At 33.1% G+C, this 21,604-nt stretch overlaps 2 protein-coding genes across 2 annotated transcripts; both read left to right on the top strand.

The window, feature by feature from the left end:
• Nucleotides 1-97: 97 nt before the first annotated feature.
• Nucleotides 98-5,933, top strand: LOTGIDRAFT_130783 (hypothetical protein; the record flags this gene model as incomplete). Its single annotated transcript, XM_009065888.1, has 10 exons — nucleotides 98-208; nucleotides 451-535; nucleotides 884-957; nucleotides 1,154-1,213; nucleotides 1,448-1,612; nucleotides 3,129-3,314; nucleotides 3,732-3,830; nucleotides 4,221-4,349; nucleotides 5,061-5,162; nucleotides 5,847-5,933. 10 exons carry the CDS (start codon nucleotides 98-100, stop codon nucleotides 5,931-5,933), a joined length of 1,098 nt encoding a protein of 365 aa, XP_009064136.1.
• Nucleotides 5,934-10,009: 4,076 nt separating this feature from the next.
• LOTGIDRAFT_221472 (hypothetical protein) lies at nucleotides 10,010-16,250 on the top strand (the record flags this gene model as incomplete). Its single annotated transcript, XM_009065887.1, has 7 exons — nucleotides 10,010-10,063; nucleotides 12,466-12,591; nucleotides 12,986-13,227; nucleotides 13,611-13,825; nucleotides 14,170-14,384; nucleotides 15,413-15,523; nucleotides 15,956-16,250. Exons 1-7 carry the CDS (start codon nucleotides 10,023-10,025, stop codon nucleotides 16,248-16,250), a joined length of 1,245 nt encoding a protein of 414 aa, XP_009064135.1. The 5' UTR covers nucleotides 10,010-10,022.
• Between the last annotated feature and the right edge of the window lie 5,354 nt (nucleotides 16,251-21,604).

The following is a 21,604-nucleotide window of genomic DNA, read 5'->3' as shown; positions in this document are numbered from 1 at the left end:
AATGAATCAGTTAGCCCTTCATCAGTCTAAATGCATGTCTCTTGAAATTGCCGTTTCTTTTTAAAATTGCAGATCTGACTGAACTATCACGGCAACTATGTCAAATACGGTATCAAAGAACAAACCTCTTACAGCCATCGTTATAGGTGCAGGACAGAGAGGAAAAACCTATGCAGGATATGCTGAACATTTCCCTGACAAAATCAAAGTGAGTGATCCCCCCTCCCTAGTGTGGACGCCGATGAGGTCGGGCGTCAGTGGGCCTAAAAAGTGCATAAGACTAGGCCTACAATGGTGGAATCGTGTTCTAAAAATGCTTTAAAGTAGAAAAATTGTCCCTAGTGTTCTTAAACATCTGTCCAGTAATTGGAAACTGACGATCTGGGTTCTTTATAATCCTACTAATGTTAACAAGATTATTCGGAATAAATGTTGTTATTTCTTTCCCAGATCGTTGCCGTAGCAGACCCCAGAGAATTCCATGCCAATTTACTAAAAACGAAGCACAATATCGCTGATAAATATGTTTTTAAAGGTATATATTTACGATTTTTATAAGAAATAAAAACAATAATATAATATAAACAACCGTTAATTGAAACGTTGATCATTTCGTGTTGTGGGCATTGGGGCTATACGGAAAACGCTCAAATTCGAATTTGTGATGGTACATATAAGTAAGAGGCAATAGTGTATGGTGTTTAATTGCGGTAATGGAAGTGGTCGGTTGTCAGGGCTTTTTCAGAGGGACAATTCATTTTTTCGGGATGCATTGCACCAATTTTCCCCCCCCCCCCCCCCCTCCTTGCCCCCTGATCCGAAACAATATATGAACACAACCTCTTACAAAAGTTTTCTGTCTATGTATGACCATTTGTTTTAGACTGGAAAGAAGTTATTGAGTTAGAAAAGTTTGCTGATTGCGTGATTATAACGACCACCGATCAGCTGCATAAGGTAAGATTTATTAATCTGAATAGCACATGCAAAATTAAGCAATTTTGTTCGGTAATTTCTAAAGTTTTACACAGATAACACATATAACGTCACATGTTTATTCAAATGTAGATTTTAATGTTTGATGTTTCTTTTTAAAAATTGGGACACACAAACGGCCGTATATTTCATATAATCTGTTTAGTTCTAATTGTAGGAACCGGCGGTTGCTTTCGCGAAGAAAGGTTACCATATCTTATTGGAGAAACCCATGGCTGTAAGTTGTATATGTTAATTATTGCTAAAGGAAGACAGGGACATTTTCAATGTCTTGATAGACTCAATAATGGTTCAGCATTTTGTCGATATCATAATATAATTATGCGAAAATCCGTATACCACGCCCGAGGAACGGTCAGGCTAGGGGGAACATTGGTTGTGACCATCTTGATCACAGTTTTCGGCATGTTTTCAATTGTTTGTGTAAGTGTATCTGTTTTATACGCTGTAGGTTACAGCAGAAGACTGTATAGAAATAGTCAAAACTGTGAAAGAAAACGATGTATTGCTGGTTGTTGGTCATGTATTACGTTACATCATGTGGTCCCTCAAAATAAAAGAAATAATAGACAGTGGTGCACTCGGGGAAATTGTCAATATTCAGCATACTGAACCGGTAAGTATTAGCTTCGATATCACAGAGTTTTAGATTCATTTTCTGGGAATGAACATTTGCTTGTGAGTTGTGAGTTATTTCCACTTTCAGTATAATGTATGCCTGTCATAATGTAGAATGTGGCACGTAGGTCATATTATAATATATGTATGGAACATTAATATGTTGCGCGTAGGTCATGTTGTAATGTCAATGTAGATCATATTGTAATGTCAATGTCAATGTAGGTCATGATGAAATGTCAATGTAGGTCATATTGTAATGTCAATGTAGGTCATGTTGTAATGTCAATGTAGTTCATATTGCAATGTCAATGTAGGTCATGTTGAAATGTAAATGTAGGTCATATTGTAATGTCAATGTAGGTCATGTTGTAATGTCAATGTAGGTCATATTGTAATGTCAATGTCAATGTAGGTCATATTGTAATGTCAATGTCAATGTAGGTCATGTTGTAATGTCAATGTAGGCCATGCTATAATGTCAATGTAGGCTATGCTATAATGTCAGTGTAGGTCATATTGAAATGTCAATATAGTTGATATTGTAATATCTATGTCAATGTAGATCATGTTGAAATGTCAATGTAGGTCGTATTGTAATGTCAATGTAGGCCATGCTCTAATGTCAATGTAGGTCATATTGTAATTTTAATTTAGGCTATGCTGTAATGTCAATGCAGGTCATGTTGTAATGTCAATGTAGGTTTTATTGTAAAGTCAAGGTAGGTCATGTTGAAATGTCAATGTAGGTCATGTTGAAATGTCAATGTAGGTCATATTTTAATGTCAATGTAGGCCATGCTGTAATGTCAATGTAGGTCATATTGTAATGTCAATCTAGGTCATGTTGTAATGTCAATGTAGGTCATATTGTAATGTCAATGTAGGTCATGTTGAAATGTCACTGAGGTCATATTGTAATGTCAATGTAGGTCATGTTGAAATGTCACTGAGGTCATATTGTAATGTCAATGTAGGTCATGTTGAAATGTCAATGTAGGTCATATTGTAATGCCAATGTAGGTCATATTGTAATGTCAATGTAGGTCATATTGTAATGTCAATGTAGGTCATATTGTAATGTCATTGTCAATGTAGGTCATATTGCCATGTTGTATGTAAGTCATATTGAAATGTTGTATGTAAGTAATATTGTAATGTATGTAAGTAATATTGTAATGTTGTATGTAAGTAATATTGAAATGTTGTATGTAAGTAATATTGTAATGTTGTATGTAAGTAATATTGAAATGTTGTATGTAGGTCATATTGCCATGTTGTATGTAAGTCATATTGAAATGTTGTATGTAAGTCATATTGAAATGTTGTATGTAAGTCATAATGAAATGTTGTATGTAAGTCATATTGCCATAGTCATATTGGAATGTTGTATGTAAGTCATATTGAAGTGTTGTATGTAAACCATATTGAAATGTTGTATGTAAGTCATTGTTACGTTGCATGTAAGTCATATTGCTATGTTGTATACGTTATATAAATGTTTTTCATTTCAGATTGGTTTTTGGCATTTTGCACATTCGTTTGTTCGAGGTAACTGGCATAACGAAGCCGACAGTTCTTGTTCTTTATTAGCCAAATGCTGCCACGACATTGATTTAATTTACTATTGGATGGGTGATCTAAAATGCGAAAATGTGTCTTCCTTTGGACACCTTTCTCACTTCACCAGGGAGAATAAGGTAGGTGTAGGCTTGTGGATTGTATGAAAGGTGAGAACAGCCCGGATAATGTAACGTTTAGCGATCCAGACATCGTACTTCGAAAGCTCTCCAGCTGATCCATGTATTCATTGTGAAAGTAAGATCTGAAAGCATATATAAATTACCGCGTATGTATTAGTTTTTTTTCTGAGAACGTTGAAAAGTCCAGTATAATCCTCTCGTGCATGCCAGGAGTGTTCAGGATGGGCAGATATGTTGTAGGATAATTAGTCGTTTCTGTGTATGTTAAAGATTCCCAAAACGTTTGCAATATGCAAAAAGTGTAGTTGCAAAATGACCCTCTCCTTACTATGAACTTACATGTCCGGCTTTATTAGCCCAATTCTGTATATGAACAATTCTTAAGGGTTTTACATTTTCGATTACATTTTCAAGCCTAAAGATGCTGCTGAACGCTGCATGGATTGTCCAGCTCATGTCGAGAATAACTGTGCTTATTCTGCTAAACGCATTTATCTAGATATGGTTAAAAGTGTAAGTATTGTTATTCTGTTCAGTTTGATTTATCAAATACAGTTTGAAACATGTACAGAAGTTTTCGCGCAATATGTTATTTCAACGACTTTAGTTAGTCGAAAATCGATTTCTAAACCAATCAAACTTAGTGAGAAGATTACCGCTTGTTGGATCAAGTTTAGGTCATACGAAATATTGTGTCTTTGCAGAATGGAAGTTTTCTGTGGAAAGAATTGGTTTAGCTTTCAACACATTTCGTTTCGTTTTATTTAACAAGATTTGGTTATAATTTAAGCTTAAAATCGTTGAATCAATCGCCGTACATGGTTAAAATTGCTATCAATAAATTTTAATTCACTTCAAATTGTCCATGGCAAAAATTTTGTCAGAAGTTAATTTATTTTTCAGGGTCATACAGGATGGCCTGTAAATGTCGTATCGGATATACCAGATATAGAAAATTTGACGAAAGCCTTAAAAACAGGACCATACGGGAAATGTGTTTACCAGAATGATAATGACGTCATGTCACAACAGGTGCGTTTCATGATTCTACCTCCTTTTTGGAGTCAATTAGTATTCACCCTAAACTGGTCCGCCATTCTATCTGAAGCTCTAAAGAGTTAGTGTAGCGATAAGCGAACAAACACAACAGGGACCCAGTTTATATTCACCCGTGACAAAATCTGATTAGAAATACAAAGCTGTATGCTTGTGAGGTTCTATAGCACAGTCGGTTAGAGCGTTGGTTCTTTATATGAAGCTATCTGCTTGGTTGTTGGTCGATCGACGTGTGATAGTCCGATGACCTTGGACAAGTCATCTTCAGTCACAATTCCAGTCAACCCAGCTGTAAATGGGTACGGATCAAGATCAATCAGGAAAGATCAATGCCAAGACGTTTGGCCAAGGACCAGCTGGTAGAAAGGATCCTTAACTGTGAACCTGAGTTATTATCCTTGTAAAATATAGTTGTTTCTTTCTTTCTTCCACTTCGAACTTGTTCTGCAAGGTACTTTTCTTACCATCAATGATCTTGTGAGATTTATCTTTATAGGATTTACCTCGTTTAATGAACCCATATCCAATTCTCAAACTTGGCCACTTTAATTTATGAATTTATCGGATTATACAGAGATTATGTTGTATATTATGACATCGTGTTAGATCATTCAGCAAAATATCATTATCAAAACGGCCGTTTCGCAAATTATTCAAGACATTATTATCTGGGTTTTATGTTTTCAGGTTGTCAATTTTCAGTTTACAGGCGGTGCTACGGCTACCTTGACTATGATAGCTTTTACTAAAGGTATATGTGCCAGAGCAACCAACATTTATGGAACCAAGGTATTCATTTAACATTTTCTCTTTATAAGGTCTTCATTACTCAATAAGGTCCTCACTACTAAGTGAGGTCCCAGTTACCCAATAAGGTCCTCATTACTTAAAAAGTTCTCCATTACCCAATAAGGTCTTCATTACTATATTTCTTTATTTCTATATTCAATACGGTCCTCATTACTCAATAACGTCTTCTTTACGTAATATGGTCTTTATTACTCAATGGGGTCCTCATTACTCAATAAGTTTTTCTTTTCATTACTCAACAGGGTCTTTATTACTCAACAAGGTCTTCATTACATGGTCGTTATTACTCACCAAGGTCTTCATTACATGGTCTTTATTACTCAATAAGGTCTTTATTACTCAATAAGGTCTTTATTACTCAATAAGGTGTTCATTACGTGGCCTTTATTACTCAATAAGGTGTTCGTTGCGTAATAAGGTCCTCAAATACTCAATAAGGTCCTCATTACTCATCAACTCCTTGTTTACTCAATATAAGGTCTTCATTACTCATACGCTATTTATTGCGTAATATAAGGTCTCATTACTTTTTACATTAATTTACTATTTTTACTGAAAGATTTGGCTATGCTAGGCATTCATATAGTACGACATTTAAATGGTTTGTTTGGTGAGGATCGTTCCATGTACATCGAGTATATATCGCATTTTGTATATTTGTAGGGTGAATTAAAGTTTGATGATGCCAAATCGAATGAAATCCACGTCTTTGATTTTCTTACTGGACAAACATGTAAGTTTATGCTTTGATTCATCAACTTCACTTTGAGTTTATACAATTATAGCTTTGGGAACGTCGATTTTTCAGACGCTGATTCACGTATTGAATTTGGTTGATTGTGGGAGAATCTTTAAGATTTTATAGATGATTCATCGACATTTTTACAGCACGACACAGGGCAGTAAGTGATGCTAAGGTATTATCTGGACATGGTGGAGCTGACTTTTATCTAATGGAACATTTCGTCAACACTCTACTGGTAAGCGCTATTCATGGTAATGGTAGCCCCTCCCCCTCTGCCCTCCATTTCGATAGATATTTGTACCTGTCGGCTTACTTTGGCCTTATATTCAGATAATACTGAAAAAGAAACCAAATTTTCTTATCCAGTTGTCATTGTTTGGGAGTTTACATCCGTGACACTTACAAAAAGGCGAGATTGGGACTATGAAATATTACATTAATTGGATGGATGCATGTATACCGAAATACGTAGTTTCGTATCGGGTTCACCCAACTTCTTCATGATTTCTTTCCAGGGTGGAATGAAGGGAGATATACACAAAGGAGCAGAGCAGACGTTAAAAAGTCATTTGTTGGTATTTGCTGCTGAAGTAGCCAGAAAAGAAAATCGCATCGTGAAAGTCAACCCAGATGGTTCTTTCCAATAGATGCAGAATCTCATCTGGCTGTATATAAAGTTCGATTAAGGGTGTATAATACATGGGAAACACTAGTAGTATAAATTCCTTATATATACTTCAAAAGTCAAGATTCGTCATCGTCAGTGGTTGATTAGGTCTTGAATATATGTAAATTGTCTATTATTCAGAAGTACTAGAAATGTATAAAAATCCAACAATCTCTTCAAATAATCTACCGCATATAAAAATTTCACTTTCTTTTTCTATACATTTTGGCGTAGTTTCACGAAAAGATGAGTCGTCAATTTAACTTTCAAAAGCGGATAATTCTGGATACACATGGATTTAAAGGCTAAAATTATGACTTTAGCTGAGATCACAATTACTGATTAGCTTTAGCTTAAAAAACAAGCTGTCATTTTAAGATTAAAACGAACTGCTTGAATATAACGAAGTGACGGAAATTATAATTTCATATCATTACCTAAGTCAGATTTTCATTCTTAAAAGTAATTCTTGGGAATAACAATGAACTTGAACCTATTAAGCATATCAACAATACCAGTGTATCAAATTATAGGATTATAGTCGTATATTCTCATTATTAGCCGAAATGAAATCTTAACCAGAAGACTATTATATCAAATTCTTTTTTCAATATCCGAAGACCGAAACATCTGTCTCTATACCAGACTCTTATAGCTATATGTCAAACCGACAACTGTCAAACAGCTATCAGAGGATGGAATATAGGCAAATCTTTCGGACTAATATCCTATAACTTCAAGAATGCAACCGTTGTAATTTTACTTTTCCAATATATAATAATATGATATATTTTATGTTTCTAGTCTTTTGTTTGAATATTTCATGGTTAATTTCAATATGTTCAATCAGTCAATTTGTTCAGTATAAATAGAGTCAAGATATGACGCTAGACGCTAAATGTTTTTCTACCATGTAGGGAGGACAACTTCCGTAAACGTAAACTTTCTTGATTTATCTAAGGCTTTTGATTGAGTATATCGCTTGTGGCTTTTGAATAAACTTCTTTTTCTTGTGTGGTTCATATTTTATTCCATATTGATATTTCCATGAAACATAAAAAGATACCCGACGACTGCATATTCACTGTTCGTTTTGAGTGAACGGCTAATTCTTTTGAAATCCTGGAAGAGTCGCTTTATTGATATCTTAAAAAAAATCATAGCTGGACATCGACTTGGTAGATATCTTTTCTCGAAATCCAATTCCCACTCTAAAATCCTACTTCAGGTGGATCAAGACTAAAGGTAATCGAGAGGCCTATTAATTGATGCGAACGGTTATAATTCATGCGGCTTCTTCAAGCTGGTTGGAAAGTTACGGGACTACCCTGGTATGCTAAAAGGATAAAATTTACAAATAAAGCGGTTAACTTTTATCGCCCGAAAGTCGAAAACAATGGCAACCATGGCATTCGGGCCCGTAGCCAGACCTTGGTGTCAGGAGGACCAAGTAATATAGTGGGGCAATGGTGTATGGTGTTTTGTTAAAGTAATGGAATTGGTCGAATGTCAGAATTTTTTTCGGAGCGGGGAGATCTATTCTTTTTATAACTCTATGTGCTAAATGGAGTGATATAGAAATACCACTGTTAAAATAGAGCTCAATACATTAATTGTAGTATGTTAAAATAGTGCTCAATACATAAATGGAAGAGTGATATAGAAATATCACTATTGAAATAGAGCTCCATTCATCAATTGTAGAGCGATATAGAAATACCACTGTTAAAATAGAGCTCAATACATCAATTGTAGTATGTTAAAATAGTGCTCAATACATAAATGGAAGAGTGATATAGAAATATCACTATTGAAATAGAGCTCCATTCATCAATTGTAGAGCGATATAGAAATACCACTGTTAAAATAGTGCTCAATACATCAATTGTAGAGTGATAGAGAAATACCACTGTTAAAATAGTACTCAATACATCAATTGTAGAGTGATATAGAAACACCACTGTTAAAATAGTATTCAATACATCAATTGTAGAGTGATAGAGAAATACCACTGTTAAAATAGAGCTCAATACATCAATTGCAGAGCGATATAGGATACCTATGTTGAAATAGTGCTCACTACATAAATGGAAGAGCGATGTAGAAATAGCATTATTGAACTAGCGCTCAATACATCAATTGTAGAGCGATATAGAAATACCACTGTTAAGATAGTGCTCAATACGTCAATTGTTGAGTGATATAGAAATACTACTGTTGAAAAAGTGTTCAATTCATCAATTGTAGAGCGATATAGAGATACCATTGTTAAGATAGTGATTAATATATCAATTGTAGAGCGATATAGATAGAAGAGATCTATTCTTTTTATATCTCTATGTGCTAAATTGAGTGATATAGAAATACCACTGTTAAAATAGAGCTCAATACATAAATGGAAGAGCGATATAGAAATATCACTATTGAAATGGAGCTCTATACACCAATTGTAGAGTGATATAGAAATACCACTGTTAAAATAGTACTCAATACATTGTAGAGTGATATAAAAATATCACTATCAAAATAGTGCCCAATACATCAATTGTAGAGAGATATAGAAATACTACTGTTAAAATAGTGCTCAATACATAAATTGTAGAGCGATATAGAAATACTACTGCTAAAATAGTGCTCAATACATCAATTGTACAGTGATATAGAAATACCAGTGTTAAAATAGTGCCCAATACATCAATTGTAGAGCGATATAGAAATACCACTGTTAAAATAGTGCTCAATACATCAATTGTAGAGCGATATAGAAATACCACTGTTAAAATAGTGCTCAATACATAAATTGTAGAGCGATATAGAAATACTACTGCTAAAATAGTGCTCAATACATCAATTGTACAGTGATATAGAAATACCAGTGTTAAAATAGTGCCCAATACATCAATTGTAGAGCGATATAGAAATACCACTGGTAAAATAGTGCTCAATACAGCAATTGTAGAGCGATATAGAAATACCACTGTTAAAATAAGCTTTTACCTATGAGATTGTATTCAGTCATATTATGTTATATGTTTCTTTTGTATATTTTGTGATTATGACCAAAACCCTTTTACAAGTTATAATATAATATGTTTAATCTTATTATTATGAGCACGCCATTACCCACCGTACAGTGGCCAGTGATCTATATAAATAATATATAGATCAGTGATAGTGACCCCCAAATTTCCTGTGATCACAATATTCCAGTTAGATACGAATGCAACAGATTTCATTACGAAACTAAAACACATGTCATATCACAAACTTGTCTAAAATAAAACATGCCCGCATAGTATAAAGCCCCATAATGCATTTTAAAGAAATTTTAAGAGTTGCGTGTTTTTCAAATTTAGGTAATATATTTGAAATAGAATACGAGACTAAAATGATATCATGTCTGTGAAATAATGGCTTATATCTAAACATGGCGGAAGCCTCTCCTTGGACCTCTTCAGTTCAATGCAGGTAAAATATGGAATTTCTGCACTGTTCTGAATGTGAATAGAATAATCAGCACGACAGTTTACACTCAAAACATCAGAATTACTCTTTATAAACTTTATATTGTAAATCAAATGACTAAAAGGGGTAAACTAGATTGCCTAGTCGAGAACTAGCCTAAAAATAGATTGTCTTTGCAGACAACAACAAAAAAATTGTAAACATCGTGCATTGAACAACAGGAATGAAAACACGTATGGTAAACTTTGGGATTGTTATAAGATGGATTTACAGCTACCGTATTCGCTGAAAATGCTATAATCATGTTATATTGCCAATAAACAAAACTTTAAATCTAGTGTTGGGTCTACAGTGAGTGAGTGGTTATGTCATTGTCACTCACAACAGGCATCTGTTTCTATCAATAGTCGACTCTCTCTATAATAGTACAGTGTTGTAACCTATTTTCGTGGATATAAGGATTCAACACCGAATTTCGTCAAAGTTAAAAAAGCGAAAAAAAAAATTTGTCTTAGATGTTTCCTCAGATATTCTACAAAATAATAGAAATTGGTTTATTTCGATTTTCTTAATGAATCCTTCACTTTGACCCATATTTCATGAGCAACCAACTCGGGAACGGCGGCAGAATGCGTCACCTATTTTCGTGTACAATGTTTTATCTATAAATAAGTCTAGAAAAACACGTATGGATACTGGGTGATATAATTAACTTCTCTTAGTATTTATCTTTAATATCAATTCATTATAACTAGTGACAATTCCTTCAAAGAGGCACGATTTAAAAAAAAAATAGTGACTGACAAAATAATATAAGTAGCGTGATTTATTGCTAAAAGTCACTGAAACAACATAAGAATATGGTCCACTTTGTGTTCCATAGAAATTTTCTGCTCACACGGAATCAGCTAATTGATCACGTGACCTCATTCGTTGGATTATATTCTAGCAGATGACACTTGGAATTCCGATTAACGCTCGGGATTATAATGAAATTCGACCAATAAAAAATGGTGACGTTTGGTAATAAGTGAAATCCGCCATTTTGTATTTGTCAAAGTATACATTAATACATTTTACCTTGCTTGAAACTACTGGATTCATACTACTAGCTGATATTGTAGAGAAAACCAATATGTTTATCAAAACAAACTAATGCGGAGGACGCGCAAGGTCGCTCATGTAAATTATTAATCCTTTCCGGAAATCCACGAATAATAGGTTTCCACGAAATTAGGTTACTCGACTGTATATATAACAGAAGGTGGCTAACGCTCGTCACGACCATCTCCTCTTCAGACGATTTTCTACCATTTACCATACAGATACATAATCCCTACCTTAAATGAATATTTTCCCTTCACACAAGACATGTTCCTCTTCATACTAATCTAACTATTGTTCAATAAAGATACTAACATTTTTTAGACCCATCGTTTCAATGAAACAGGTGCCTGTGCTCGGTACATTAACATTACTAGGTCGAATTAAAAGCATTTGTTTAAAGGGACAGATTGGGGGGTTGATTTGAGTCTTGAATATTTTTATGAATAGTCTTCAGAATTACTAGAAATGTACGAAAATCACATAATTCCTTCAAAAATATCTCTAGGAATTTCTTTTCCTATTTTTATAGATGTCTTTTCTCTTGATCAGTTAAAGGGATAATACGTCTTAGGATGAACATAAGATTTTAATTTTGCTCAAATTTGGCCAATAACAGTATATATCCATCAGACTTACCTGGTGTCCTAACTATTCATCAAAATCCCTCTATAATCTGATATATCCACAAAATAAAGTAATTAATTATAAAACGCTTATAGATCGTGAGTCCGGGAAATCCGGTGTAATCACAAGGTGAAGTAACTTTCAAGTGGAGTTTCCTGCGTCCTTGACCTCCACTCTTGAATTGACCTCGACATTGTCATATGTTCAAGACGGAATAATAATGCCTCGTATAATTTAGAATGAATACTCCACCACTGATAAATTTTCAACATAGATTCATCATTGGCAAAGTTTGTTTGTATACACCGGAAGATGATTGTTTCCTGTTTTAGCGTTGATTACCCAGACTCTTTTTTTCTCAAACTGAACGGATTCATGGCTTGCTCACTTTTTAAAAAAATTCTGATTATAGTTTTATTGTCGCCTTTTTCAAACTTGATAAAGTGTGGGATGCATACTTATTTAACCAATGGTCACTATTAAACACAAATATTAGCCACAGGATGAGTGTATTGCTTTAACATGTAGATGAGTCGAATGAGCACCTGTTTAACAGATTTTTTCTTCTTCTATTTTCAAGATTTTGCCTAGCTATTGACGTCTCTGCTCTTCTTACAATACTGTACAGTAATGGTAGTCTTGAAATGAATAACTAATCTGATGCAATTTTCTAGGTATTTTCTCCATGGGGCCTGCAAACAAGGAGATCAGTGTAAGTTTGCACACGATTATAATACAGCACCATCAATGATTTGTAGATATTATCTAAAAGGTTGCTGTGCTTATGGGGCCAATTGTAGGTAAGTAGCTGTACATTCTTTGATAAGTAGGTCTGCAGGTTACAGATTTTATATCCAAGTTTAGCAGCATGTGACAGGGTCTTGTCAATTTCATGTGACTCCATATTCATTTAGCAACACTGCAATGATTATCAGCATCTAGCCGTTGCTTTCATAATCTTATATTCTTTAATAACATCACTTATGGCAAAATGTGCTTTATCAAATAAATTAGTGACATCATCAAGCACTTAGTTTTAGTGAAATTGCAGAAACTGCAAATGTCAGATTGAAAATTGGGATGGTGCAAATTGATGCTATCAGTGTTCCAGATTTAGAAAAATTCAGAAAACCTCTTTACAATGCCTTTGAGGTCTTAGTTTAGTAAAGATTTCTTATGGTTTTGCTATTTTAGATTTGATCATGTGAAACTAGATAAGAATAAAACCAATGAAAAGAATCATACCAAAACACTAGAGGGCATTCAGAAACCATCTATTATATCAGAATGTGAGAAGAGAAAGAGTAAACTAGTATCATTAAAGAGAGGAGGAGAGGTCAAGGAGGCTAATAACTGTATTTCACCGCATGGTAAACCACCTGAAGAATGGGTTAAAGCCAAAGAATTTGTCCCTGGTGAAAAATATGAAGGATCAGGTATGGACTGCTTATTGGTGGCAAAATAACTGATAAAGCTGAATTTCACCAGTTCTATCTGAAATGAAATTAAACGTGGTTTTCAGCTTTGGTTTCTATGGAGAATGCAGCTGAATTTCTATGGAGAATGCAGCTGAATTTCTATGTATTTAAGAGAAATATTTGTCTAAGTGTTTGCTTGATATTATTTCTTGGTACAAATTCAGGTACCTATGTCACTTTTTAGAACTATAATCCTCGGTCTTGTTCACTAACATTTCAATAAAAATCAACATTTGATATTGATGATACTGTAATGGCTGTAGGATTGTTTATTACATGATTAAAGTAATGACAATCAAACTTCAATTTCTCAAATCAAAGATAAGTAAGTATATTTTCAGTTCCGTCATCCTATGCTAAAGCCACATCAAATGGTCAAGATGGAGAAGATATAGAGATTTTAGAAGATAATAGTAATGTACTATGTCCTTATGCTGCTGGTGGTGAGTGTTGGTATGGTGATAACTGTACATATCTCCATGGTAACCAATGTGAATTATGTGGTCTCAATATGTTACATCCTACCGACGAAGAGCAACGAAAACAACATCTTTTGGTAGGCTGTTTTCCTCAAAGGTTAAATATCTGCAGAATCTTTGTCATTATCTTGACATTCTGTGTTTTTATCTTGACAAAGAGGCTGACTCTTCTAGTTCTTTGCCATCATTGTTATGATTGACAATATAACATTCAATCTAATTGGTACTATAAGTACTATATTTTGCTTTTGTCATGATGAAAATTCTCAAATAGTAGCTATCTGAAAATAGATCTGGCTCAACTACCATATTTTCTGGCCCTTACTGTGTCAAAATCTTATTGGTTTATCAAGTCTAAGGAACTGGTAGGGCCAGATTTGCCAGGCTTTAGTGAGGCAATGTGTTAATATTTTTTACGCAGGAGTGTACAGAGCAACATGAAGAAGATATGGAGTTATCATTTGCTATAGCTAGAAGTAAAGATAAGGCGTGTGGTATTTGTATGGATATAGTAGTAGACAAACAACCCATCAGTGAAAGACGATTTGGTATTCTACCCAACTGTAACCATATATTCTGTCTGAACTGCATCCGCAAATGGAGATGTGCCAAACAATTTGAAAATAAAATCATCAGGTAGGGGTTTGACAGGACAGAAGCATTTCCTAGATATTGGGAATTGAACTTGGAGTGATGCCATTTTACATATTTACTGATGTGCATTTTCAATCTTAAGTTGTCTGACAATGTTAAAGGGGCAGTATGCAAAATTTTTGTTATTAAAAACATTTTGAATTATACATGAAAGTATTTCTAGAATGTACTTCTATGTATCTACCTGATCAACTGGATTTATTTTGAAAAGGGTGATTAAAAATGAAGAGATGTTTGGCCTCATAATGGCTCGATATTATTAGTTGAAACTGTTAGAATAAGATGCAGACATATTTCTCTACAATTTTGCCAAAATGCGTACATAAGTTTTCCAACTTCAACCCTGTAACCTGAACCTTTTAAAGGGACATTCCCCTTTTTTTGTAGGACGAAAATTTTTGTTACTCAAATTTGTGAAAACTATACACCATTCTAGAGAAATGTGCCCTTTAACGTATCTGAAAGTTTTAACTATAAAAAATCCAGCCGTTAAATTAACGCTAAAAATATTTAAAAATATTACATAAGGTTTTTAATATTGTTATACTTTTTGGAAACTGTTAAAAAACTAAAAACGGATTTAAGCAAAATAAACGCCCAATTGTAGAGAAATATGTCTCCTACATATTCTAAAGGTTTCAACTAACAATATTGAGTCATTATAAAGCCCAACACCAAAACTAGGTCAAACTGCTTTATTAACAATTAGTACTCTCCGTTTTAATAAACCCTTTTAAAACAAATTCAGTTTGATCAAGAAGATCCAAAGATATACTTTAGAAATATTTTCAGGTAAAATTTACGATGTTTTAGATAATGAAACTATTTACAAAAAAGCGGAATACCCCTTTAAATAGATTTAGCATTCTAAAATTAATGGCAGGATACTTCAAGTTTAAACTTTCAGATAAGTAAAGGAGCACACGTCTCTAGAGTTTGGTGATTTCACAAATAAGAGCAAGACAATTTTCATAAATAAGTTTTTTTTAAATCTTTTTATTTTATTTTAGGGCTTGTCCAGAATGTAGAGTACAGTCAGATTTTGTAGCACCTAGTCAGTATTGGGTTGAAGCCGAGGAAGATAAAGCCAAATTAATTGAAGGTTATAAATCTGCACTAAGGTAAGAGAAGCTCTGATTCAAATGGATTATATTTACTCTTGTGAAGCTATTACAGATCTTGATACAGCTCTTAGGGGGAAGTTGTAATTGGACAATAAACTGAGGCTCCATGTGCATGTTAAAGATCCCTGACAGTTGGAATCAAAAACAATTAATGTTGCTCTCCTATAAGAGGGAGAAAAGTAGGTTTTTTTCGGAGGGAAATTTTCATCTTCATTTATTTGTTTTACCAAGTGATCCAGTTTAAGATAAGCTATCCATAGCACCCTTCAGAATGATATACCATAACTAATTGTAGACAAACTGAAAGTGAGCTGTATCAACTGATAAAACAAATATGCTCACAAGACTATAGATTAATAGCCAAGTGAAAAACTTAAATATTTTAAAGACATCAGACATGCTGATAACTTTCATTTTCTAATCTTTCAGCTCAAAACCATGCAGATATTTCGATCAAGGAAAAGGAGAATGTCCCTTTAATGAGAAGTGTTTCTATTTACATGCTTATCCTGATGGACGGAAGGCTGAACCTCAACCAAGGAGAACACGACGACGTGAAAATGCTAATGGGGAACGTGATTTCATGCATCATTCTAGTTTGTGGGAATTTCTACAAGTGCGAGACGAATTAGACAATTTAAATATATTAGATGAAGAATTATCTATACTATTATTAGGTTTAATGTTAGATTCAGATGAGGATAGTGATGATGATTCCTTCTGAATTGAATCCAAATTCTAGTGATTTTTCTCAATAGTGTGATCAGAATTCATCCTTTAATTGTCTCAAGCTAGATCCCATCCACAAGTTTTGATTAAGGTGGACGTGTTTTGTTTTGTATGTTTGTTCAGGCTTATTTCTGAACACACGTTGCTTGAAAACTGATTTCAGATTTATTTCCTTGGCAGACATTAGATAAGGCAATGATATGAAACCAAAGACTGTTTGTTGTGACTTTGGATGCTTCAAGATTTCAGACTTGGTTCCATCATATATGACAGCTGATTCAGATTTTTATTCATTCCTCTTGACTAGTCTTTCATAAGTTTATTCAAAATTGTCTTGAGATTTACTTTATTGATCGATTTTTCATGGTCCAAATTTTTTCATTATTTCAAAAATGTAAAACTTGGATAAATTTGAATTTAAAAGGCTGATAGATTTAGATCTAGGTGATCAGTAATATCAAGAAAAATTAAATTTATTTTTTTAGATAAATTGCTACATCTAGCGTTTTTGGAAGTTAAAAATAAGATGCAGTATGAAGAAAATCTTCAACCAAAAGATTAGATGCAATATCTAGAAAATCTTGAATTTTAAGATAAGATGCAACATCTAAAGAAAAGATGCAACATCTAAAGAAAAGATGCAACATCTAGAAAATCTTGAATTTTAAGATAAGATGCAACATCTAAAGAAAAGATGCAACATCTAGAAAATCTTGAATTTTAAGATCAGATGCAACATCTAGAAAAACCTTGAATTTTAAGATAAGATGCAACATCTAGAAAATCTTGAACTTGAGGATAAGATTCAACATTTAGAATATCTTGAATTTTAACATAAGATGCAACATCTAGAAAATCTTGAACTTGAGGATAAGATGCAACATCTAGAAAATCTTGAATTTTAAGATAAGATGCAACATCTAGAAAATCTTAAACTTCAGGATAAGATGTAACATTTAGAAAATCTTGAATTTTAAGATAAGATGCAACATCTAGAAAATCTTGAATTTTAAGATAAGATGCAACATCTAGAAAATCTTAAACTTCAGGATAAGATGTAACATTTAGAAAATCTTGAATTTTAAGATAAGATGCAACATCTAGAAAATCTTGAATTTGAGGAGGAGATGCAACATCTAGAGTATCTTGAACTTTAACATAAGACGCAACATCTAGAGTATCTTGAACTTAAGGATAAGATGCAACAACTAGAAAATCTTGAACTTAAGGATAAGATGCAACATCTAGAGTATCTTGAACTTAAAGATAAGATGCAACATCTAGAGTATCTTGAACTTAAAGATAAGATGCAACATCTAGAGTATCTTGAACTTAAAGATAAGATGCAACATCTAGTGTATCTTGAACTTAAAGATAAGATGCAACATTTAGAGTATCTTGAACTTAAAGATAAGTAACTTCTGGACAATTCTGACGGGATAGATTATTTGAGTAAAAATTGAAACAAGATGCTATACTGTTTAATCCTAAATTTGAATATTGGATTAGATGCAAGGAATTTTATTTTCTACTTAACATTCTAGATCAAAATTGAATGAATTATTACCCTCCTGGAAATTATCCACTTTTCATTTTTTACATATCAGAATACATACCAGCTTAGTAAGAATAAGTCAAATTTTGCTATGCTGTTTTTTGTCTACAACATGCTTTTGTCTTCCTTTAAATTTTGGATGTCTTTAAAGATTTTTGCACGTAAGGAGACGTTTAAATTAGCTTTATGTTGCAAAAATTTTCAATTTTCACTTTTGTACAATGCATATTTTTGGTACAAAATACAAGCACCTGTACAATGATATTGCCATTTCTATCGAACTTTTATGTCATTTTGCATTTAGGTCTGTGTTAAAAGGAACCAGATTTTGTTTTTTTCAATACCCCAAAGTATAATGCTTTGAAAATAGACAATTTTTCACCTTTTACAATTTTACAATGTTATTGGCATTATTATATCAATATACTGTATAAAGAAATTTGCTTTTCAAAGCTTTCACAAAAAAAGTTTTTAGAAAATGTTTTTTGTATTATTTGTAAACATTGTATTATTCCAGTCTTTCTATAATTTACATTTTTGTTATTTCTCTTTGCACACAGCGAAGAACATATTTTATAGTACCATTTCAATCTAATCTTTATTACTCAAAATGATAATTGATACAAAAGAAGTATGTTCTCTTCTTGTGACCTTGGCCGGTGCTTATATAAGAGAGTATCTTCTATAACAACCAACACCAGATAAATGCTTTTCTAATGGATTTTTATGTGCTTTCAAGAACCCCTATACTGCACCATAATATTATAATACACTATTTAATTAAAATTACCTTACAGTTTTGTATCTTTTTCATTTTCCGAAGTTTTCTTCCATAGGCCTGTCCCAATGGTAGTATTTTAAACCAATCAAAGTGTCTCATGTATAACCCAAATCTTGCTTAAATAAGGAATTGTGGGATATCGAAACCTGAAGTAGAACAATATAACAACCTTTGGGTTTCACTATCCCACAATTTGGATTTTACATGAGACACTTTGATTGGTTTAAAATATTACCATTGGGACAGGCCTTTGGTAGAAAACCTCTTAGATTACAATGTAGATAAAAAATATTAGACATAAATAAAGATACGAAATTGTAATCTAATTTGGATTAAATTGTAATCTATATGTGGTGTGTGAATTACAAATTATTGCCCTATAATTGTTATCCTTTAATATAGATTTTTAAATTGTAATTTTCTCTTTATATTATATATACATTGTTAAAATTTTTTTATAACAATTTAGTTCTATTTACTATTAGATTATGCCACTGAATATTATGTGAAATTTTAGTGTTAAATTTGAGTTCAAAATACATGTAGAGTTTTTTTTTTAGGCACAGACAAATTTGAATTTAACAAAGTGTATCAGTTTTAAGAATGTCTATCTTTGAATGGCAGAAAATTCCTTCATAAATATGCACAACTTGATTTTGAAATAAAGCTTAATTTACCATTTAATATCAATTTCAGCTTTCTGGATGACTTTTCAAACTGAAAACTTTATGTCTAGCTAGTCCTCTATTTAAACTAATATTGAAATACCTACATTCAGTTGTTTGGTACAGTCTCGATTGATTTTGATTTTTAGATCTGTTTTCAATTGTAGACGAACTAAATGTTATTTTTCCTTTCTTACAAGGTATGAGGATATGTGAAATTTGCTTAACTGCTGGTAAATTAAAGGGATTGTAAAGAGGACTTCTAAATTTTGTATGCGTATCAGGGACACTGATAAAATCGATTTGCTGTGATTCTTGTAATACAACAAAAAATATATGTGTTTGATGACATCACTAATCGCAAAATATACCTTATCACAACTAGTGACATCATCGAATACTTAGTTTAATTGAACTGCAGGAACCAGAAACGTCTGTAATTTGAAATGGTGCAAATTGATGGTACAGTGTCCCTGATACTCATGAAAAATTTGTAGATAACGTCTTGACAATCCCTTTAAATATTGAATGAACTATTCTGTTAAAGCCTACTATGTCTATAGATTGGTATAATGTATGTTTGTTTTGTATGGTTATATAAGAAATCTGATATAGTTCTCCATCTTACTTGATGTGACAAACAGTTATTATATCTTGATTGTTATATTATGTAGGTTTATCCATATATTGAATAACACCTTATAATACAGGTTATTATCCATATTGATCGTTGTTTATTTTTACTTCAAATTTCTTTAGCTCAACAAGATGCGAGAAGAGAATTAATGTATAATTCATTTATAATATCTATTGCTAGGGACAGAAGAGCGTATTTTAATCACCAGCGAAATTTTCTGGCCAATCAGCGAATTTTGCATTCGATCACATGATTGTTACACCATCGTGGAGTCAGCGGTTTTGAACGTCACATGATATCAGCATCAAATCCGATTAGTTTAAAAATATCTATCGCATGACAAAATACGCCATACAGGGGGAGACAAGCTAATTTCATATATACGGGTATAAAATATCGCCAATGACATCTGTGGGCACGTAAAAGAATTTTTGAGCAGAAAATTGAATGATGCTTTAAAAATTTGCCTTTGTGCACAGCATGAAGGGGCCTTGGTTTATTGTCCGACATAACATGACGCTTTTCCATGTTTCCGCTTCCTACCTGTATCACTTACATGGAAATGGAGCTGAATAATCTGAGGGTAATATCTTGACCTTTGACTGGATTGAACCCTGGTGTTTCTTGCTAGTCACTTAAAAAAAAAGTCACGAATAAAGCTTATTTGTTTATATGGCACATAATTTTACCGGGATTATAATACTGATATAACATAACATATAAAAGCAACATATTTAGTAATTCATAATATAATCTTCAATCACAAAACAATATTTTATATTCCACAGGGGCACAGATCTATTGATAATTAATAAAATTTGTGGGGACAAGCTGTTTAGAGAAGTAGTCCCTTTTTCCCCATTTGAGACCATGGAGATGAAGCCATCTGCTGGCACCAAGGCATACCAGCAGAGGGTTTTAGGGACCTTTTCCTAGAAAATTTGATCACCGGAAACACCGGATATGACCATACATTTTGATAATCATATAAGCCACAAAAAGTTGTGGGGACCAACCGTATCATATCCCCACCACTGAGAAAAGTGGTAGGGGCCCTGTCCCCTGTGACCCACCGCGATCTGCACCCATGTCCAAACGTTTTCTTTTTTAGAAAATGAAAATATAACAAATAGTTTCACCCTTAAAGAAAAGGCGTAAATCTGAGGTAAATACCCTGTTAATCTGTCACTCTTCAAATTTTTACCGGATATTCAAGAAACTTAATATATCATAAAATATACCAAATCTATATCTAGATACAAGACTAGTAGAATTAATTCAATCTTGATTACTGATACTTTTATCTTGCCATCAGTGTCTCAACTACATGAGTGGGGCCCCTCCCCTGGGAAATTGTATATAGATGCTCTCCTACATTGTTTTCTGGGCTGATGGCCCATGGACTTGGTTCAACCAGTCCCTAAGATATATGAGCCACGGTTCAAAATTATTGCACACAAATCAATGTCCAAAAATGCCTATATCAAAAAGGGTCATTTATATATTTTTGATAAATATCTTAATTCCTGAGCCTGTTCTAAGATACATGGCTTAAACTTAAACAATCTAAACCAATAAAACATGAGATACAAGGATTGCAAATTATCTTTGTTTCAACAAACTCATGGATTTTTATTCTTAAGCTTATCAGATATTATTGCCTAAATATTTGCTTTTCAAACTTAGTGAGATCAGTTTTGACAAAGTCCAA

The sequence above is a fragment of the Lottia gigantea genome, assembly GCF_000327385.1.
Source record: "Lottia gigantea unplaced genomic scaffold LOTGIsca_71, whole genome shotgun sequence".
NCBI lineage: Eukaryota > Metazoa > Mollusca > Gastropoda > Lottiidae > Lottia > Lottia gigantea.
Note: the sequence above shows the minus strand (reverse complement) of the source record. Positions and strands in the feature narration are given on the sequence as shown.